The sequence below is a fragment of the Hyperolius riggenbachi genome, chromosome 11, assembly GCF_040937935.1.
Source record: "Hyperolius riggenbachi isolate aHypRig1 chromosome 11, aHypRig1.pri, whole genome shotgun sequence".
In the NCBI taxonomy this organism is placed as follows: domain Eukaryota; kingdom Metazoa; phylum Chordata; class Amphibia; order Anura; family Hyperoliidae; genus Hyperolius; species Hyperolius riggenbachi.
In genome coordinates this window covers 74,875,237-74,898,978 of record NC_090656.1, presented here as the reverse complement: position 1 = coordinate 74,898,978, position 23,742 = coordinate 74,875,237, and the positions used below count along the sequence as shown (strand labels likewise).

At 43.5% G+C, this 23,742-nt stretch overlaps 1 protein-coding gene across 1 annotated transcript in view; it reads right to left on the bottom strand.

Annotated features, from left to right (window-relative positions):
- Positions 1 to 5,323: 5,323 nt before the first annotated feature.
- BEAN1 (brain expressed associated with NEDD4 1) overlaps positions 5,324 to 23,742 on the bottom strand; it is a 32,869-nt gene continuing 14,450 nt past the window's right edge. The window contains exons 2-5 of the mRNA XM_068259986.1: positions 21,806 to 21,938; positions 15,973 to 16,179; positions 14,588 to 14,711; positions 5,324 to 5,904 (exon numbers count right to left, since the gene is read on the bottom strand). Coding sequence (XP_068116087.1) covers positions 5,601 to 5,904; positions 14,588 to 14,711; positions 15,973 to 16,179; positions 21,806 to 21,830 — 660 coding nt within the window. The 5' untranslated portion in view covers positions 21,831 to 21,938 and the 3' untranslated portion in view covers positions 5,324 to 5,600. The remainder of the gene's footprint in view (positions 5,905 to 14,587; positions 14,712 to 15,972; positions 16,180 to 21,805; positions 21,939 to 23,742) is intronic.

Sequence of the window (23,742 nt, the reverse complement as noted above, 5' to 3'; positions counted from 1 at the left end):
TACCCTCAAACTACCGGCCTATCTCCCTCCTTCCCTATGCTTCTAAACTCCTCAAACGCCTAGTCCACCAGCGCATTACCCAATACATCAACACCAATACCCTACTTGACCCCCTTCAGTCTGGATTCCGACCTGCACACTCAACTGAAACAGCCCTCGCCAAGGTGGTCAACGACCTTACCCTTGCCAGGGCCAAAGGCAGTTATTCCATCCTGCTCCTCCTTGACCTCTCTGCAGCATTTGACACTGTTGACCACTCCCTCCTCCTCCAATCACTACATTCCATGGGCATCCATGGTCTTGCCTTGGCCTGGATCTCCTCCTACCTATCCAATCGCTCCTTCACCACTTCCTTCAATGGCTCCTCCTCAACCCCTGCCCCCCTCTCAGTTGGGGTCCCCCAGGGCTCTGTTCTTTGCCCCCTTCTTTTCTCCATATACACTTCCTCAATTGGCAAGCTTATCTCCTCCCTGGGCTTCAATTATCACCTTTATGCAGATGACACTCAGATTTACCTCCATACCTCCGATCTCTCATCCACCACCATAAACAAGGTCTCCTCGTGTCTCTCAGCAATTTCCTCCTGGATGTCAGCTAGGTTCCTAAAGCTTAACCTAGACAAAACTGAGCTCCTGATCTTTCCACCCCATGCTGCTGCACCCATCCCAGATTTCCACCTCACAATCGACAACACAACCATTCTCCCTACCTCCCAGGCATGCTGTCTGGGTGTCACCTTGGACTCTGACCTCTCCTTCATTCTACACATCCAAAACATCACCAGAGCCTGCAATTTCCACCTCCGTAATATCTCCAAGATCCGCCCCTTCTTAACCCTGGACACGACCAAACTGCTCACCCATGCCCTCATCATCTCCCGCCTTGATTACTGTAACTCCCTCCTTTCTGGCCTCCCCCTGAAACGCACTGCCCCCCTTCAATCAGTGATGAACGCGGCTGCAAGACTCATCCATTCTTCGCACCGCTCTGCATCCACATCTCCCCTTTGTGAATCCCTGCACTGGCTCCCTATCCGTTTCAGGATAAGTTTCAAGATTCTATGCCTGGCGTATAAATCTGTGCACAAAACCTGCCCTACCTACATCTCGGAGCTTGTTCACAAGTATACACCAGGTCGCCCCCTCTGTTCCTCCAACGACCTTCGCCTCACCACCCCACGTATTTCACACTCCCATGCCCGCCTGCAGGATTTCTCAAGAGCTGCCCCCACCCTCTGGAATGCCCTTCCACCACCCATCAGACTTGCTCCCTCTTTCAACACATTCAAGCAAGCCCTCAAAACCCACCTCTTTATGATGGCCTACCCACCTCCTACCACACAGTAACTCTCTAAGGAATATTTAACAGCCCCCCCCTAGTGTTTCCACCCCTCCCTTTAGATTGTAAGCCTCTGGCAGGGTCCTCCACTCCCTAGTGTAATCTACAGAATCATGTTCTCCTGTCCTATGACAGCCTGTACTTGTATTACTGGGCCTACCTAACCAACCCATATTGCATGATCATGTATTTTGTACAATTTGTATGTATAACTTTGTTCTATGTGTATAACCCTATGTATGTCATCCTTGTATCATTGTATATATTGTCCAGCGCTGCGTAATATGTTGGCGCTTTGTAAATACAATAAATAATAATAATAATAATAATAATGTGTTGAAAACAGGACTGGAAGTGTGAAAAGGGCATGTTAGTGTTATGAAGGGGAGATGATTCGAGGTGTGGGGAGGGCATCAATGGAAACTTGTTAAAGAAAGGACTGGAAGCATGAAGGGGGTATGCTTGACTGTATGGTGGGGGCAAAATTGGAGGTGTGGTGAAGGCATAAATGTAGAAGAGACTGGAGTTGTAGTTAGGGCATAGTTAAGGGGGTTATGCAGGAAAACAAAGGCGCCAAAAGGATAAAAGGAAGCTAAATGAGCTTAAAAAAACAAATTCTTGGTAAATAGAGGAGGTAGTGGTGGACTTACCTTCTCCAAGTAGACACACAACGACTAGTAAAGACAGTCAATATATTTTATTTATGAACTCCAAATATGCAACGCGTTTCGCAGGTTTGATCCCACTTCATCAGGCAATAACAACCGAGCAATAGCATATGTGAACAGTAGAAGAGCCAGGCACCTCTGTTGAGAGGGTGGTGATCTTGTGACTGGAGGTATGGAGGGGGGCGGGACGCAAATACCTTTGCTCAAACATTCTCATGCTTAAAGGTCACCCTCTTCCTACTCCGAACATTAAAGAGATATGCTAATTTATCTCTTCCCAGTACTCCTTGCCTAATTCAGTTTGGTACAGTAAATGAACAAAGTCATACAAAATATTATTTCAGCTTTAAATTCGTTTTATTACCTTTTTTCTTTATGTAAAAACGTTTTTCTTTCAATAAAAGAAAAAACATGCCTTTAATAACATAGTAAGTGGTGGCAGACATATTTTATTACTGTGGCATCATAAAAAAATCTATTGCATTATTGCTACATATAAACTAATTGCACTTTCTGAACAATTATAACCTCGGTGTTCCACAAACATACAGAAAACTAACACTTGTGTTAAAGCACAACAAAAGACTGGTTCTACTGCTTTATGAAAGGTGTGCAGCCAGAAATGTAAAAGGGATTGTGTACACACCAAATGAAAACGTTCTCAGCAGCTTTTTGTTAACCCTTTAGCAGCCAACTTATTTAGAGGTTTGCAAGTGCTCCAGGCTAATTTACTTTAGCACATATTTTTTTATTTCTTTGTTTCATTTGCATGCTACTAAGTAGTACTGCTGTAATGTATATTTATGGACACTTATCACTAAAGGGCAGTGTGAGACAATAACAGAGGACATCTGCTTTCAGTTTCAGTATTTTCTGCTAGCAGAAGAGACATCAAAGCATTCCAATAATTTACAACACAACGAGTTCTGCCGACTGAGATCAAAAGCAGTGCAGCAAACCTCTGTGTTGCCAGCATTGTGTGACTGCTTTGCTCACATATCTGTTATCTGCATATCCGGTTTTAGGTGGCCATATATTACACGATGGCCACCAGATCAACCATCCGATAGTTCCCTCTCTGATGGATCTGATCAGAGAAGAATCACCTGCCCACACACTACAAACAGATCTCCAATAGACTTCAGCATGAAATCTATTGGAAATCGTCTTAGTGTTGCCTCCATCCATCCACCCCCCCTCCCCCTACGCCGGAAGTGATTGTTACAAGCAGGGCTGGATTTAGCACTAGGCATCGTAGGCACGAGCCTACAGGTGCCATGTGCTACAAAGGCGGGTGGGAGCCATGGCATGCATACCTAATGAGTCCCTCCGACTCCCTCAGCACTCATCCTTTATTGACAGCACCACTGCTGCAGCTGATTTCGCTACGGCAGTCCCAATCCCTACCCACCTTAATCATCTATCCTCCTGCTGCAGCTATATGCTGGTAGCAATGTCAGATACTACACTGGCTCAATAACCCCGCCCCCGGAAAGAAGGCACACACACCCACACTTCAGCAGGCGGGCTCGTCAATGAGAGCGTGCACAGACTGCTGCTGCCCTTCCTGCCTTTCTCCTGGGGTCGGCAACTTCTAGCTGCAGCGGCTCCAGCTGGGGAGAGAGCTGCCCGTCATGCAAGAGAGAGGGAGGGTCTACTGATTGGACATTGAAGTAGTATTGCCATGATGATGAAATCATCTCTCTGCTGTCTTCTCCTGTAAGAAAGCTTCAGATGCACAATGACAAAATAGACCAACAGCATTATACAATACAACAAGACGGATTCCTTTACAATGATTGGCTGCTCTCTCCTGGCTTCATTATGGGAATTTCATACAAAACTTCCTTGTTTCAGGAATCATTTTAAATAAAGGTAACATTTTAATGAATACCGCTAATTATTTTTATTTATATATTAAGCTTAGTTATAAGGGCTAGAGTTTTTTTGTTAATATTTCTATTTTATTGTAATCAGGAAGATATTACATTTCACAAATAGGTTTGTAAGTGCGGTAAAGATAACGTTCCAGTTTCTAGCGGTTTATAAGCGTGCATGAAAAAAGAGCGCTATGAAAAAGGGGCCCGGCTGGATAACGAAATTGCAACGGTGAATAACGAAATCTGATAACAATAAACATTGCTGTTAAACTTGGTTAACTATAAATACCGTTGTAAATACAGACTACAAACAATAACAAAAAGATATTAACGTTAAAAATCGTAACGTTACGTAATACAGCTTAACCCAACCCTACTCTCTCACAGAAAGCTCCCTTGGTGGTGCCTAACCCTAACCACCCTCCCCTCCCCCGTGGTTGCCTAACCATAACCACCCCCCAGTGGTGCCTGTCCCTAACCCCCCGGTGATGCCTAACCCTAACCACTCCCCTGGTGGTGCCTAACCCTAACCAACCCCCCCAGCTGTTGCCTAAAACTAACCGCCGCCTGGGTGGTGCCTAACCCTAACCACTCCCCCTGGTGGTGCCTAACCCTAACCACTCCCTCTGCAGAAATACCCTTTTACACGTAGAAACAACACTATTGATAACGTAAAATCTGTACATACAAACAAAATAATATGACAAAAACTATAATGTTGCAAGCTTCTAAAACGATAACATACTTCAAAAACTGTAATGTTTTAATGTTGTTAACGATATTTATCATGGTACCCTTTCATCTGCTTTTTTCGTCATTTTAACGATAATTGCATTAGAGTCTATGGCGGCGCCCTTTTCGTCCACCCTCAGCCGGGGCCCTTTTTCCTGCTACCGTTTATAAAATCATATTACCGTACTTGGCTGTCCGTTCTTGTGAATTATTTTGGATTAGTGGCACTGTAGAACATGGGGAGAAACTACAAGAAACACAGGGTACTTGATACGGAAAGCTGAAAGACAAAGTGGCCAGCTAATAGCGTGGAAGGAGTAGGGGTGGTCAAGATGACATGTTAATAATTGTGAGTTGATGCAAATTCAATGTTAATTTATGCAAACTTCGCAACCTGAAATTGGACCAATGAAATGCAGTAGCTGATGATTTTGATTAGTCCAATCCAAAGCTGCCTAAATTTACATAAAACTAACATATAAATTGCACCAGTTAGTAGCATCTCATTGACCATCCCTGATAAGGAGTGGTGGAAAGGAATTTCATATTACATGTACCCTGTTCATTCTGTGTTTCTCTCTCCTGCAGTCCACATCCTTACAATGCAGTATTAAAATGTTGAGGATTTTTTTTTCTACATCAAAGGACCCTTTTATATTTCCTTCTGTCATTCATTATTATAAAACATCAAAACTTAAAGTGGAACAGTGCTCAGAAACATTTTAATTTGGATAGATATGGGAAGGGCAAAAGCATCTGTTTTTATTAGTATGTCCCGACTCCCCATTAAGAGCATTCTCCTCACTTCCTGTCCTCAGTGACCCCCAGGACAGGAAGTGAGGAGAGTACCGCAAAATACATGGCAATTGTTATCTTACAGATGTTCTAAAACGTTCAATTGTTTTGTTGTCTTTGTCCACTTTGTGAAGATTTCACCTGATATCCTGTTCTTCTGCCACACACAACTCCTTTGAGTAGTTATTTATGAAACAAGAATGACCGGAGATGGGGAGTCTGTCTGGATGTCCAGGGATAGTGTGGAAAGCTGTAGACTCGTCTTGCTCATAGTTCTGCTTGGAGAAACAAGATGGCCGTCAGCTGAAGACAAAGAAGCTGTGATCTGGAGGTTTTCTGCGGTGTCATGTGATCTCAGTGCTGTCTCTTCAGAGCTGTTGTTGCTAAGTACCAAATCGCAATGACGATGTGGGTCTTCCAGGGAGTAGGGTGGAGGTTCATCAGTGGGGAAGTATGAGTCTGTGGCTCCTGGTATGACACAGTCATCATAGCTGGAGGGAGGTGCATAGATAGGCATCATTTAGAATATAGACTTTCTGTACAAACAGCCATATTTCTAATAAATTGCATTATAAGATTCCTAGTGGAGACCCTCCCAAGCTAAAACGTACTCTTCTCTCCCCAACTCCCCGCCATCCATACTTATGACGTTCCAGCGATTGTCATGCTAGGGTTTTATGGGTTCTAGTCAGCTCCTGGAAGCTGCACTTGGGTTAATATAGTGGCTTGGTCCCTTAAAGTCACTTCTGGGAAGAGTCATGGTACTTACACTGCTGCCCCCTCCCTTCATTACCAGCCTGAGGGGAGAAATGGCTGCTGCAGCCACTGAACCTCACTCAGTAGGGGCGTGGCTACAGAATAACGTGCAGTAGACGCACACAGTGATGTTGGATTGTTGCAGGGGTTTTTCTCTTAGGCGACAAGTCTGTGGGTTGGGAGCACACACCCCACAGACACGCACAACATATTGCTAAAGCCACTAGGCTCCATTTGGCAAGGCAGCCGAAAAACCCATTTCTCTCTCTACAGACCGATTTCTCTCTCTACAGAAGTGGTGAAAGACGTACAATGATCTCAGAGATGCTTGTACCTATAGTTGGTGATAACATTGGGTACCTACAATAAAGCTTGGCAAGCTTGGCTGTCATACCTCAATAATTATTGCCAGCACACAAATTAAACAGTGGGCACACCTATAGCCATAAGTTACATAATGGACTATGACAGTGCCCAAATGTATTGTTTTGCTATAGGACCACTATGTTTCTAATCCAAGGTTTGCCATCTAACCATGGCAAAATCGATTTGAAGTCAATGTTTATGTTTATAATTGCTATTTTGTTCCCATAATTGGTTATTAAAGGGCAACTTTAGCAAAAAAAATAGTAAAATGTAAAATACATGTGTGTGCATATATGTATAAATGTACATTTGCATGTACTCCATAGTAAAGTGCACTATAAAGTTATTTTTTCCTACATAAATGTCAATAGGTTTTAAAAATCTGATTGAACAGGTTGTGGACTGGTCCATTTCCTAATGGGGGATTCTCAAGTTTTCTTATTTTCAAAGGCACTTACTCGACGGCATCTTCTCAGTCCAGCTGCCAAGAATAGTGTGCAAGCAAGAAGGGAGGCTGACTAGCATGTGTGTTTAGATCCTTTACAGGGAATGCTTTTGTAAAAAATGAAAGAAATACTAAGAATCCCCACGAGAAGGTGGGCCAGTTCAAAACCTGTCAGATTTTTACTGCCTACTGTAAATGACAGTAACATAGGAAAAAAGAAATCTATAGTGCATCTTACTAACTGTACTGAAGATAAGATGTACATGAAAACTGTGCATCTTACGAGTATAGGTACACGTACACATGAATTCAAATTTTACGATCTTTTGCAATAATGGTTTTAATTTTAATAAAAAGTCATACCACTTATTGCCATATGATATTGTATAATAAAATTTGTTTACACACACACACACACACACACACACACACACACACACACACACACACACACACACACACACACACACACACAGACACACACACAGACACACACACACACACACACACACACACACACACACACACACACACACACACACACACACACACACACACACACACACACACACACACACACACACACACACACACACACACTGTACACACACACACACACACACACACACACACACACACACACACACACACACACACACACACACACACACACACACACACACACACACACACACACACACACACACACACACTGTACACACACACACACACACACACACACACACACACACACACACACACACACACACACACACACACACCTCTGGAGTCAACACAGCTATTTCCTCTTGATATCCGAAGGTGTGTACACAGATGTGAATTTGCTTCCTGACACATGAAGCTTGTTAAAGGACAACCAAGGTGACATGTGACAAGATGAGATAGACATGTGTATGTATAGTGCCAAACACAAATAATGAGGCTGTGTTCCTTTTTTTTCTTGCTCTACCTGAAAGAGTTAAACATCACTTATGCAAATGACAATTTCTGCCCGGGTCGGGACTGGGTAAGACTATAGCATAACCCTCACTGATAAGTAATTACAGCAATAACATAATTTCCTGTTAGTAAATGGCTTCCTGGAGCAGGAAAGACATAAAAAGGGTCAATAATTCGTAGATTTGAGCTCTAGCATACTTCAATGAAGGTGTCATTAAGCAGAGATAATGCAACAGTAAAAACTAGATTTAAATATAAAATAAAATTGTGGGATATCTAAAAAAGTAATTTTTAGGAGAAGGATGATAGATGCAATTGTTTTTCTCATCAGTTTATTTTCACCTCGGATGTCCTTTAAGATTCATCGTACCGACCCATGCTGAAATATATTTTGTTCCTTTTATAATGTAACATGCAGCCCTCTAGAGATGTGAAGATCAGTAGGCCATCCTAATCTTGCAGGCTGACTTGCTGTTCTTCATCACCATGCTTTTCCTTCACATATTCTTTAAGCTGCTCGTACTGCAGCCAATCCCTGAGCAGATGGACAGTAAATTCAGATCTGAGAGAACTGCAGAAGCAATTATGATGCTGTGTGAGTAAAATATGCTGCTGGATAAGACAGGCAGACAATTACAACAGCAGATGCTCCATAGATACCGTCGTGCAAACGCAGAGCGCCGTTCTATGGGGAAAACTCTCCACTGAGTATTCAGAAAACCATGTTACACTGATCTACTGCCTAGAATATCACTGTCATAGGCAAAAACAGAAAGGAAAATGTCACACAGGCGAATGCTCACGCCATAATATTACATCAAAAATACAGTGTCCTGTTTGGCAGATTCCTTTCCTTCATGCATAATCAGCCGGCGCCTGCACTTTCTGCAGTGCTTGCTGAACACTGCAACAATGGCTCCCTATGAGAGTGGTTTCACTGCAGCGTTGTGATCGCTAAAAGTTTGCTGCATGCTGCATTTTGTAGCAATCTCATTAAATGGATGCAGGGCCAAACCACAATCGCTCTGGGGATCTGGTTTAAAAATAGAAGGACTTTGGGATTCTGGAACCACAAGTGATTTCTGAAATTGAGAAACCGCTCGTAGTGGGCCCCTGGGCCTTAAAGAAGCACTATGTTTTCCTGGTCCCTGCTTCCTCCTGGATGAGCGGCTGCTCACTAGTACGTAGGCAGATCTACTTGTGACCTGTGTCTGTGTGACTGTCCCTAAGGGCCCGTTCACACTTAGAACCGCAGAACGCTGGCGATTACCGCCGGCGTTTTGCGGGAGTGATTTTTCCGCGATTAGCGCGGAAAAAAATCACTGGACACTGTGGCGGTTTTGGAGCGATCGCGATTAGCGCGCTGTGCACGCTAATCACGATCGCTAATCGCGGAACGCTCGTCGCCGGCAAACCGCTGCATGCAGCGCGGTTGCGGTTATCGATAACCGCAACCGTGGCAGTGAGAACACTGCCACTCGCTACAATCTGTAGCGGTTCTTGCAGAACCGCTAGCGGTTTGCCGTGAGCGGGAATCGTGCGATTCCCGCTCAGGTGAGAACGGGCCCTAAAGAGTAATGCTAGGTACACACGATACAATTTTCGGACAGTTTTACCTGCCAGATTGATTTTTTCCAACATGTACGATATGAATTTCAATTGTTTTTTTTTCGATTCCGTTCCGTTTACCACCTTTATGGAAATCAACCGTAAAATCGATCGAAATTCAGATCGGACATGCTGGAAAAAAATCGATCTAGCAGGTAAATCTGCCAGAAAATTATATTGTGAGTACCTAACATAAGGGTTTGTGAGTCCACGGGGAAGGGAGGGGCGCAATTTTTAAACCCTCACCCTGGGTGCAATTTAGCCTAGAAACTGTCATGCACCAAACATTACCTTTAACTTAAAGTACTTTTATATTATGGACACAAGTCCATTAAAGTAATAGCTGCTGCCTTCATTTATCGGCCCTGCAGTCCCCAGCCCCTCGCAGGATTCATTCTTCCTGACATTTGGTTAATGTCACCATCTTAACTGACGATGAAAACAGCTCATCTATTACATTTTGCCGCCACTTCGCTTAAAGTAAATTCGCCGTGAAGGGCAGCGAGAAGTCTGCTATCCCGGCTTCTAATCTTCCCTTCTCCATTTCACATTAAATAAAGCAGATGAGAGCTGTGATACCGACCAAACCGGGACACCATTCATTCTCCTAATAGGACGTATTAGCACGATGGCCGTTTATCCCGCCTGTCACGAGTGATTTACGTAATGATCCCTGCAGCAATTCACTGAGCTAAAAAAAAATCTATTGCTGTATTTATTCATGATCTAATTTAAAAAACCCATAAGACATGAAAAAAGGGGCCAACTCAGTGGCCAGTAAATTGAGTAGAGGTTACGTCAATTAAATGTTTAGCGTTTTAGCAAACATCACTCATCAATGTCTTATTGTGCGTGTGCTGTGTGACTGGACGGTGTCTGTCTGTTAACTTGATGTATGTGTTCCGTCAGCCCTAGACAGAGAGTGGGCAGACCTGCCACACAGGCTGCCAGTGATGACTGGAGGGAAAACCAGACTGGCATTTTCCAGGCAACGGTAAAGCTACATACAAATGTCAGTGTTTAGTCAAAGCGAAAGAATCCTTCATGATAGAGATTGACATTTTTTTACCTCCCATTTTTTTGAGATGAGAAAGAGGGACACTAAGACACACCTCTGCTACACCACTAACCACACCCCCACCACACCCCTTGTCATGTAGACCCCAATGAATTCAGAATCAAAAGATGTATTTTTATCATTCAAACCATACCATCATTTTAACATTTGAAAATCAGAAATATATCAATTTAACCACTTGCCGTAAGGTCCTTGGGGAGTGGTTTGCAGGAGATTGTGCACGCCGATGCGCGCGTATTCCTGCTTGGATGGCGGAGCGGAGCCTTCAGTCTCCCAGCGGTGATCACCGTTATTTACTAGGTACAGCGCTGCGATCTAAGGCAGCGCTGTACAGGGGACAGCCGAGTGACATGGCTGTCCCTGTCCAGAGCCTATCACAGCCAGTTGAGCTTATAGGCTGATGGGGGGAGGAGAAATAAGTAAATTTATTTTAAAAATAAATAAAAAATAAATAAATAAATAAGAAAAGTATTTGTTAAAAAAAAAATATACATTGGGGGAGCGATCAGACCCCACCAACAGAAAGCTCTGTTGGTGGGGAGAAAAGGGGGGCAAGATCACTTGTGTGGCCCTGCAGCGAGGCCTTGAAGCTGCAGTGGCCAATTTAGTGAAAAATGGCCTGGTCTTTAGGGGGGTTTAACACTGCGGTCCTCAAGAGGTTAAACAATGAAAATAAAGTTTAGTGACAATTAAACACATTTTTAAGTAGAAAAATAAATGTATTTACATAGATCTGCACATCACTTCTTAAAGAGGAACGCATGAGGTAGGAAGAGGGATGGAGGGATTTGGTTCCCAAAGAGGGACTGTCCCTCCCAAAGAAGAAAAGTTGGGAGCTATGCATTACTGATAGTTGGACAGGCATGATGTTTGGCTCTCTGGCAAGCGGCCTTTTCTGTACTGTGGAGAGGTGACAAGCGCATGTTATTCCACAGTGAGCAGCAACAGGAACTACAATGTCGGGCTGGCCGAGTGTTATACAACTTGATCATTTGATAATGATCATTTACATGATCAGAAATCTTCTCTGTGAATCTAGAGGTCCCCGTTATTGTTATGATACAATCCAGCGGCTGATCAAGTTGGCTAGCGCAATGCGGCCGTTAAGAATATCTTGTGGTCCACTTGTGCCAACATGAAGTTGTCACAGGAAAGAAGGCAACGCAGGTGTGTTAAACACCACAGAAGCATAAGCCTATTGATTACCGCTTTATAAGACACCCTTAAATAACTCTGCTTTCCCTGCAAGGCCTAAAGGTGCCCATTAACAATACAATTCAGTGGCCAATCGATCGTTTTCAACCACCGCATTGTTCAGAAACAATCAGGGCCGGATTTAGGCCAAGGCCACCTAGGCCATGGCCTAGGGCACCACAGGAGCAAGGGCACCAAAGCAGCAGGCTAAACTGGTGCAGCATTTGCAAGCGAGCACCTGACCGCTGTACTCTGCTGCCACCTTGCTCTCTGTGCACATTTGCATTGTGGCTTGTGGCTATGGACGTGGGCAGCATTGGAGACGGAGGGGAAGAGGAAGCTTCTGCACTGGAGATGAGCAGAGAAATGAGTGACACTGATGGCTGCTGTGGTGTAAAGGCGAGCTGGCTACCTATACTGAAAGCAGCGGTGGGAAAAAGAGGGATTAAGAGAGAGTCATCTGGCTACCTCTACTAGAAGGAAAGGGGGGAGGGGTCATTTGGCTACCTATACTGGGGGGGGGGGGGTCCCTACGCTACGCGCTACCTATACTAGAGGAAAGGGGGGAGGGGTCATCTGGCTACCTATACTGGAGGGGGGGTCATCTGGCTACCTATACTGGAGGGGGGTCATCTGGCTACCTATACTGGGGAGGGGGGTCGTCTGGCTACCTATACTGAAGGGGGCGCCTGGTGACAGTGGCCTTGGGCGGTAAATAGTACAAATCCAGCCCTGGAAACAATCGGTCGTACCTATTAATGGCATTTAATGGCATTTCATTGATCACAAGTTTCTTTGTGGCCCAACAGACTAAAGTGGATCCGAGATGAACTTTTACTCATTGCATAATTGTGTTCCTTTCCTATTGTTTATAGGGCATTCCTCAAGCCAAATACTTTTTTGTTTTTGTTTTAATACTCTAATTCCCTATAAACTAAACAAGCCATGCCCACAGGTTTTCAGAGCGCCTTGGCATTTTCAGACAGTAACAAGGGCTCATGGGAGCTCAGTCTGGGCAGCAGGAGGGGGAGGTATTACTAGCCAGAGATATCAGAGGCAGAGAGGAGGAGGAGGGGGGTTAGGTTTTTTCACAGGCTGAGTGCTGAAGATCAGATAAGCTTGCCTGTGTGTTATGTTTACAAACAACATGGCTGCTGTCATTGTATCACAGGAAGAAATAATCATATACTGTCAGAGCTGTTTGCAGCTACATTTGCTGTGTAAACTATCTAAACTTTAGATAAGATATATAGACAAGTTACTTGTTATAGTCAGTTTTTCATCTCGGATCCGCTTTAATATATCCCACCCAATGATCAGGGATTGCCATTTCAGCAAGGAACCATGAATCATATTTAATCACAGCTGGCTTAGGTTATTTACCCCTGGTCAGTGCAAAAAAGGGTTTTGTGATGAGTCTTAAAGAGACTCTGAAGCGAGAATAAATCTCGCTTCAGAGCTCATAGTTAGCAGGGGGATGTGTGCCCCTGCTAAAATGCCGCTATCGCGCGGCTAAACGGGGGTCCCTTACTCCCCGAAATCCCCTCCGTGCAGCGGGGATCTCTTCCGGATTAAGGCAGAGCTAACCGCCGCAGCCCTGCCCCACGCGCGTCTGTGAGCGCGTATCTCCGCCTCTCCCCCGCCCCTCTCAGTCTACCTTCGCTGAGAGGGGCGGGGGAGAGGCGGCGATGTGCCGCTGATAGATGCGACTAGAGGCAGGGCTGCAGCCGTTAGCCCTTCCTCTAGGAGCAGCAAAGTCTACGACCAATTTGGTCGTTGATTTTGCGGGGGGTGAAGGGACCCCCGTTTAGCCGCGGGATAGCGGCATTTTATACGTGCCCCTGCTAACTATGAGCTCTGAAGCAAGAATTATTCTCGCTTCAGTGTCTCTTTAAGGCGCGTACACAACTTTGGCTGATTTCGCTTGTCGGGCATCAGGACCCAATCCCTGTGGTCGATATCATTGGGTCGGGCTGTACAGACGCAAAAATCGGCTGTATAGCTGATGAAACGTACTGTTGTTATGCAGCGGGGAGTGGAGGGAAAATGGAGCAGCGCATAAGTGATGCCACGGGGTGGGTGGGGGAGTGGCGTGCACAATGAAGTTGGCCATCGCTGTGTAATTACATACCTCCCAACTTTTTGACATAAGATAGAGGGACACTTAAGCCACACCCCTGAGCACGCCCCAACACACCCCTTGTCACGCATACCATAAAGAATTCATAAGAAAAAAATGTTATTTTATAATTTAAACCACACTGATCCTTTCTATCCTGGTTCATTTTCCTACATATTAACATATGAAGATAAGAAATATACTGTATATCAATTTAAAGGATGGGAATGAAGTTTAGAGTCAAAGAAACACATTTTTCAGTAGAAAAATACATATATTTACACAGATCTGTACATCAGTCCTAAAAGAGAGAGAAATGAGGGAGGAAGAGGGACAGAGGGACTAGGTCCCCAAAGAGGGACTGTCGCTGCAAAAAAGCAACCGTTGGGGGCTATGTAATTAAGGGTTGTAGGTGTACTAAAGCCATTGGCTCTGGATGCATTTCCTGCCTCACCAGGGCAAAAAGAAATGATCTGTATGGTTCCAATCACTGCCTTGGAATGATGCATTATGAGTGGTTCATTTTGCCCAGATGGAAGAAGTTTTAACTTGCACTAGCAGTAACTAGCAGTACAAAATTAAAACTGTAAACTGTCTGTTTTGGGTATTGGGTAATTTTCTTCAGTTTACGCCCATACAAGCTCTTACCGTGGAGGGAAGTCTGGGTAGGGAACATTTAGGCCTAGATATGAGGCGAAATCTAAAGCTGGAGAGATGTCCCCAGTGCAGACAGAGCTCAGATCTCCAAAGGAAGGTGCATAGGATATTCCATCTACGGACAAAAGAAAACATCAGCATCAGGATCGACTTTTTCCTTTTATGACCCCCCCCCCCTCCCCCACAGCTGTCCTAAAAGAGCACTTAAAATCTAAAAAAATAAAATATAATACATAATAATGAGAACCTGCCATGAGGAGATCTGTCAGCTTTTTACTACCAACAGCAATTTAGGGAAAATGTATTTAGAAATTTACATTTTATTTGCCTGTATTTTAAATTTTACAATTATTTGCAACAGTGGTCCTTTAACCACTTAATGTGGTCTGAAACTCTGACATAACATTCATAGTGTTTTCCTACTTTGTATTATTCATACAGTTATCATATTTGCTTTTGTGCACCAGTAATATTGTCTCTCTGCAAATTACAATTTCCAAAGTTTATCTTGCCCTGAAAGCTGCTATTGCATTTTATTCCAGCTGATTTTTATTATATATTAAAATCTTCTAGTGAGCTGTTCTGAGCTGTGTGTATGCTTGAAGCACAGAGAGCTTCTCAGAGAGTGTTTTCAGTTGTTTGCACACAAATGTAAAAACATTGGAATGTAAACAAAGATACTGTTTTCTCCAGTCTGGATGCAGATTTCAAGCTGAATATTCTTTCCATGGCAGGACAAGGTGCTGTTAAACTGTTTAAATGATGTTCAGCTACAATTTTTTTCTGGGATAGTAGCTTCAAAGCTGTAAGAAATCTTTTAGAGCAAAGTAGAAATGCTGGCTTTCAGACCACTTTAATCGGTAGCGTTAAGCAGGCACGCGTGTATGTGCACATGCATTTGTATGTATGGGTGCCCCCGTGGCACCCGCAGGCAGAATGCTATTATGATATTATTTACTAATGCAAAACAATCGTTTTTGTACATTTTGTGCAATTTTCTGACAGATTTACTGTCAGATCGATTTCCAACATGTCCGATCTGATTTCCAATTGATTTTCCATAAAAGTGAACGGGATATCGAATGGAAAATCATCGGAAATCAGATCGGGCATGTTAGAAATAATCTGACAAATCTGTCATAAAATTGCATTTTGTACCTAGCAGTCAATTGAAGGGGTGGGGGTGGGGGAGGGGGGTGGATTGGAATTAACCTATATGTATGTTTCTGGAAGGAAACCCATGCAAACATGGGGAGAACATACAAACTCTGTGCAGATAGTGTCCTGGTCCAGACATGAACTGGGGACCCAGCGCTGCAAGGCGAGAGTGCTATTCACTATACTACTGTGCTGACTACAATAATAGGTTTATATACCGTAGCTTGGATTTTCAAGACGCCAGTCTCTTTCTCTCCCATCTTTCCTCAGGCTTCCAATGATGATGGTGACACAGGACAAGAAAAGAACCAGTCCAATTACAATTCCTGCTACAACCAGTGGTGACACCAGCAAAGTAGAATCATGGCTGCTCCGGACGTAACCAAAATACTCAGGAAGAGAGTTACTCTGGTTTAAGTAGATCTCTGCAAGGCAAGAACAGGTAATTAGGATATTGCATCAGCCACAACATGTAAGGCCCAGTGCACACCAAAACCGCTAGCAGATCCGCAATACGCTAGCGGTTTTGGGAGCTGATTTCAGAGCGATTCTAGGTATGTTTAGAGAGGTTTTCTAAACATACCTAGCAGTTTTGGGTGCGTTTTTGTGTAGCAGATTACACATATTGTTACAGTAAAAGCTGTTACTGAACAGCTACTGTAACAAAAATGCCTGGCAAACCGCTCTGAAGTAGCGTTTTTCAGAGCGGTTTGCGTTTTTCCTATACTTTACATTGAGGACGAAACGCTTCCGAAATCCGCAAACGCGCAGCAGGAGGCACGTTTGCGGCTTGGCAAAAACCGCAAACCGCCGGTGTGCACCATCCCATTGCAATACATTAGACAATCGTTTTTATAGGCGGATGCGGCCGGCGGATCGCTCCAAAAACCGCTCGATGTGCACTGGGCCTCAAAGTTAATTGGCAGTAAGGCCTGAAACACACCAGAGGAGTTTTTCTGAGCGTTTTGAGTTTTTAAATCTGCTGCTAATGTTATCCTATGTGTCTGTGCACACTGGAGCAATGAGGTTTTGTAAAAAATCCCATAGCATTACATTGGGAAGAGGTTTTGAAACCTCTAAAAGCTCTTCCCAATGTAATGCTATGGGTTTTTTTACAAAACCTCATTGCTCCAGTGTGCACAGACACATAGGATAACATTAGCAGCAGATTTAAAAACTCAAAACGCTCAGAAAAACTCCTCTGGTGTGTTTCAGGCCTTATAGTCTATACAGACAGACATTGCTTAGCTGTAGTGACGGTTCAGACTGATTCTAAGGTGTAAAACACTATGAGAAGGGAGGATCCATTCCTCATTAGCAGCCATGCGGACAAATAATACTCACAGAGGTGTAGTCATGTACTTGTGGCAAAATTGCTGTTCTCACTTCACTTGTATTGTGCAACTCACCAGTAAAATTGCAGTGTGTACGCTATGTAACTTACCAGTAAAATTGCAGTGTGCACACTATGCAACTCACCAGTAAAATTGCTGTGCACACGCTATGTAACTCGCCAGTAAAATTGCAGTGTGCACGCTGTGTAACTCACCAGTAAAATTGCTGTGTGCACGCTATGTGACTCACCAGGAAAATTGCTGTGCGCACACTATGTAACTCACCTGCAAAATTTCAGTGTGCACACTATGTAACTCACCAGTAAAATTGCTGTGCGCACAGTATGTGACTCACTAGCAAAATTTCTGTGCGCACGCTATTTAACTCACCAGTAAAATTGCGGAGCAATGCTTTTCAGCGCTGCTAGATTTGAGCGCAGCCGGCGCCACCATAGACTATAATGGGAATCACATCTACATTACAGTGAGTAACGTCAGCACCGTCAGAAGACGGAGCCGAAGTTGCTTAAAAAACACAATAATTCGGCCTCCAGCAATCGCTGGAAGCCAAATTATATCATTCCCCCACTATCCATGGCGGCCTGGAGGGGGAATAGTAATTAACACGGCCTAGACTTGTGCAACAGCAGGATCAGCCATATACCAGCTGTATCCTGCGCCCAAGTCTACCGGCACCGATTTCAAATGTATGCGTAAAATTGCTGTGTGCACTCAATGTAACTCACCAGTAAAATTGCTGTGCGCACACTATGCAACTCACCAGTAAAATTGCCGTATGCACATTATGCAACTCATTAGTACATTGCACGCTATGTAACTCACCAGTAAAATTGCAGTGTGTATGCTATGTAACTCACCAGTAAAATTGCTGTACGCACGCTATGCAACTCACCAGTAAAATTGCAGTGTGTATCCTATGTAACTCACCAGTAAAATTGCAGTGTGTATCCTATGTAACTCACCAGTAAAATTGCAGTGTGTATCCTATGTAACTCACCAGTAAAATTGCAGTGTGTATCCTATGTAACTCACCGGTAAAATTGCTGTGCACACGTTATGTAACTTACCAGTAAAATTGCAGTGTGTACGCTATGTATGCGCACGTTATGTAACTCACCAGTAAAATTGCTGTACGCACGTTATGTAACTCTCCAGTAAAATTGCTGTATGCACGTTATGTAACTCACCAGTAAAATTGCTGTGTGTATGCTACATAACTCACCAGTAAAATTCGCGGTTAAAAACGTTTAATTGCGTGCGAACGCGAAAATTCGCGCGAAAAACGGCCGCGCTAACAGTTAGCACTCTTTTGTGAATCAAGCCCAATGTAACCCACCAGTAAAATTGCAGTGTGTACGCTATGTAACTCACCAGTAAAATTGCTGTGCGCACGCTATGTAACTTACCAGTAAAATATCAGAGTGTGTACGCTATATAACTCACCAGTAAAATTGCAGTGTGTACGCTATATAACTCACCAGTAAAATTGCAGTGTGTACGCTATATAACTCACCAATCGCTGCAAATCACCCAAGATTGCAAAACACAAACGTGTAGCCTGCACCATTTTCAGGCGATTTCCCGGCGATCGCGTTTCAGTGCTATAGGAGCGCTAAACGCGATCGTGGATAAATCGCTGCACTGTCCAGTGATTTTTCCACGTGAAATCGCGAAAAAAATCACTCCCGCAAAACCGCAGCAAAAATCGCTGCCGTTTTGCGCCTCTAAGTGTGAATGGGGCCTTACTCACCAGTAAAATTGCAGTGTGTATGCTATGTAACTCACCAGTAAAATTGCTGTGCGCACGCTATGTAACTCACCAGTAAAATATCAGAGTGTGTACACTATGTAACTCACCAGTAAAATATCAGAGTGTGTAGGCTATGTAACTCACCAGTAAAATATCAGAGTGTGTAGCCTATGTAACTCACCCGTAAAATATCAGAGTGTGTACGATATGTAACTCACCAGTAAAATTGCAGTGCACACACCATGTAACTCACTAGTGAAACTGCTATAAGGTGACAAATTGTCATCTGATTCCACACGGGGAAGGATAGACAGAGGTGGCCCCTCCTTTTGGTGGTGGGTGGGAGATTACTGAGTACATATGAAATCTGTGCCGGTAGACTTGGGCGCTGGATACAGCCGGTATATGGCTGATCCTGCTGCTGCACAAGTCCAGGCCGTATTAATTACTATTCCCCCTCCAGGCCGCCATGGATAGTGGGGGAATGATATAATTTGGCTTCCAGCTGGAGGCCGAATTATTGTGTTTTTAAGCAACTTCGGCTCCTTCTTCTGACAACGCCGACGTTACTCACTGAGCGCCGCTATAGACTGATTCCCCTTATAGTCTATGGCGGCGCCGGCTGCGCCCAAATCTAGCATTGCCAAAAAGCACTGCTCCGAGGTTACTCAGCTGACAGGGTGTTATACTTGAGAAATTAAAAAATTCCATCTTAAGAGGATCATTTATTGGGGTCGACTTATACACGATGTTGACTTATATTCGAGTATATATGGTAACTCACTAGTAATATTGCAATGTGTACACTATGTAACTTACCACCAGTAAAATTGCTGTGCATACACTATGTAAATCACCAGTGAAATTGTTGTGTGCACTTTATGCAACTCACCAGTACAACTGCCACGCGTTGCCTGCAGATGCTTAATATACCAGAGGTCTGTGCGAATACCCCAAGGATTAAAAAGTGACATGGTTTCTGCTGCTGTTACATGAATGAGAGTTTGCCGTTTTGAAGCATATTTTTTTTTTGCATAAGCATTTTTATCCTGCTCTTTTATGAGCAATGGGCTTCTCCTCTGGCAAAGAATGTGTCTGCAATTATTTTTCTTGTACAGCAATTTATTTCCATTTGTAGGCCCATTTGGATATTACAAGCCACAGATAAAGCAAATCCTGACACTTGTAATGTTTTTCCTGCAAGCTGCTAAGTGCTGCCATTAATGAATTCTATTATAAAATTAGCCAACTAATTACATGGGAAAAAAATACATTTTCTTGCTCCAAACACTCGGAGGGATCAGCCAGCAGCTGGCGGTTTTTGTAGCTTCTCCTCCCCGGGACAGATCACATCTCACTCTAAATACAGGCCATGCTGAGAGAGGAAACACTATCAGGGAAACACTATCAGGGACTCAACAGTACCTATTATCTTTTTATGTATGTTGTATTTCCGAGGGTGTTAAGGGATAAGCGCAGCTACGCTTGGATAAACCCCAATAAATGAATCAGGGCTTGCTGAAAGAAAATGAATTTGACACATCCTTCCAATCTTGTTTTCTGTTTGCAGGCTGCGTAGCAACATGGTCTGAATTTTTCAAAAGTGATGTTTTCTTCACCACGTTAAATATTGCAGACACCCAATCCTGTCTCTCTGAGCAGGGCCTGATTTCTGGAGAGGCCACAAAGGCCCGGGACAATTTGCCATGCTGTGGCGCAAGCGCCGTAGAGCCTGCAATATTTACTTTCCCCGTCTCCAGCGCAGGTGCAGTAACTGCTCCCCGATGGGCTAAGGCGTAAATAGCCAATCTCAATCGAGTCCGCTCTACTGCTCCGGCGACTTGTGCCTGGGATTGGCTATTTCTGCATGAACTTGAGCCAAGAGCGGGGAAGGTAAATATTTACATACCCGCTGTTCAGAGGGGCCCCATGAGACTAAAGGTGCGTACACACAAGACAAGACAAATAACATTTATATCGCGCTATTCTCCTGGCGGACTCAAAGTGCCAGAGCTGCAGCCACTAGGACGCGCTCTATAGGCAGTAGCAGTGTTAGGGAGACTTGCCTAAGGTTTCCTTACTGAATAGGTGCTGGCTTACTGAACAGGCAGAGCCAAGATTCGAACCCAGGTCTTCTGTGTCAGAGGCAGAGCCCTTAACCATTACACCATCCAGCCACTGTGTCGCACTACTGTCGGGTAAACGACCGCCCAGCGAGAGGGTCTGACGGACCCGTCGTTGCCGGATGTAGTGTGTGTGTACGCGCCTTCAAGTGGGATGGAGGAGGACGAGGGAAGACTTAATAGGATCCAGAGGCTTCCCCCTCCCGGAGCTAAGTACCCCATTTTTTTATGTTACAAGTTCACTTTAAGATACTTTTGTAATCTTCACTTAGGGCCTGTTCACACTAGAGGCACTGTGATTTTTTTTTAAGCGCTGGCAATTTTTCAAAATCGCCCTGCAAAAGTGCTTGTGCAACGATTCTCTATGGAAGAGTTCACATTTGAGCAGTTTGTTTCCGATCCACACAGAAAAGCATTGCATGTACCATTTTTGAGGCGATTTTGCCTCAATGGAAGTTATAGGAAAAAACGCAAAACGCTCACAAAATCGCTTTGTGCAGCGATTTGCGTGAGCGTTTTTAAGAATAAATACATTGTATTTACTCTTTTCCGGGTCAAAGAGTTCACTTCCTGACTTACGTCAGGGAGTGAATTAAAAAAAACGCTCTGGAAAAGCGCTTAGAAAAGTGCTTTTCACAAAAACGCAATGCCCACCCAAGCGCCGGGAGTTGAAAAAAAAATGCGTCACACATAGCCACTAGCGCGAGCAGAACGCAATGCGTACAGATAGCTGTGTGCTGTGTTACCTCTTCTGAGCACACAGGATGGCACATGAACTTAACAGGGTACTCTAGACTAGAGGTATGCAAAGAACCAAACTTACTTGTGCATGTGACTTTGATGGACATGTAATCTATCCAGAAGGCTGGGGAGCAAGAAATCGCCCAATGTCCAAGGTTTGGTTGCACACTTTCCTTCCTTCCTGGCGGATTGGTATTTTCTGCTCCCAGCAAGAGCTGAAACGACAGAAAATGAAAAGTTTATGGTCAGTATACCATTCAGATATGCAGCCATTTGTATTAAGGTGGGTACACACGTCAGATAAAAGTCTTTGGAAAATGAAAGATCACGTACCAATTTTACCTCCTTCCATGTAGTATGAGAGCCATACTCTACACAGTCTATTCTATGGAGCTGAACTCCCCATCAGATAAAAATCTTTGCAAGATGCTGCACACAAAGATGCTGTACACATGCAAAAGTTCAGTATCTGCAAAAGATCAGTTCCTGCAACTGATCTTTTGCAGGAACTGATCTTTTGCAGATACTGATCTGTTGCATGTGTACAGCATCTGGGAAGCAGGAGATTTGGGCGCATAAGACAAGTGGACAAAAAGGGCGCCCCATTCACTCCTATTATAAATATCGTTTACCGGGCGCCGAACAGGGAAAAAAAGGCGCCGGAGATTATTAACGTTTTAACAAACGGCGCCCGGAGATTTTTAAGGATTATAACTATGATTTAACTTTACAAAATGAGCCTGTGACGAATAACGTTTATAAAGATACTAAATCACTATTTCTAAAACATTTCTAAAACATTTTTCGCCCAAAAAAATTAATTACATTTTTTTATTTACATTTTTTATTTATTAAAGTGGTCTAACACCCAGCATTTCAACTTTGCTTTAAAAGATTGCTTACAGCTTATAAACTATTATGCCAGATTTTTTTTTTAGCAGAAATTCACTAAATGGATTAAACATGACATTTTAGTGCTGCATTTAGCTAGAAATCCTCCTCCGTGCTTGCTTGTTTAGTTACAAATGTATCTATCTACAATGTAACAAACAAACACTGCTTTGAGAGAACAAAGAGGGCTTCCCCGGCAGGCTTTTCAAAGGTCTATTTGTATTCCAAATAAAGATACATTTGTAACTAAAAGATAAGAATGGATGCGGATTCCTAGTTGAATCCAACACTAAAATGTCATGTTTAACCCATTCAGTGAATTTCTGCTTAAAAAAAAATCTGGCATAATAGTTTGTAAGCTGTAAGCAATCTTTTAAAGCAAAGTTGTAATGCTGGGTGTTAAACCGCTTTAATGTCTGTAAAACATTATTATCCATAGGGGGTTTTAGGTTTAAGCACCAACAGGGGGGTCTTAGGTTTAGGCACCAACAGGGGGGTCTTAGGTTTAGGCACCAAACGGGGGGGTCTTAGGTTTAGGCACCAACAGGGGGGTCTTAGGTTTAGGCACCAACAGGGGGGTCTTAGGTTTAGGCACCAACAGGGGGGTCTTAGGTTTAGGCACCAACAGGGGGTCTAGGGGTTAGGGATAGGTACAGGGAGGGTTTTAACAAACGTAAATATAAGTTTCAGTTTACAAATACGGAAGATTAACGTTTTAAGAATTGCCGATCTCATACACATTATTTAGTGATTTATAAATTCTTAAAACACTATTTCTAAACGAAATTCTACACAATATTTCAATAAACGATAATACTGTTTATCCTTTACACCACGCGCCCTTTTTTCCCGATGCCCTTTTTTGATGTACGCCAGCATCTGTGTGTGCAGGATCTTGCAAAGATTTTTATCTGATGGGGAGTTCAGCTCCATAGAATACACTGTGTAGAGTATGGCTCTCATACTACATGGAAGGGGGTAAAATTGGTCTGTGATCTTTCATTTTCCAAAGACTTTTATCTGACGTGTGTACCCACCTTTCAAGTGAGATGAAACTCAAAGTTCAATGTTTGCTCTAAACGATTAAACACGGTAAAAAAAAAAAAAAGAAAGAAAGTAAATTGGTCT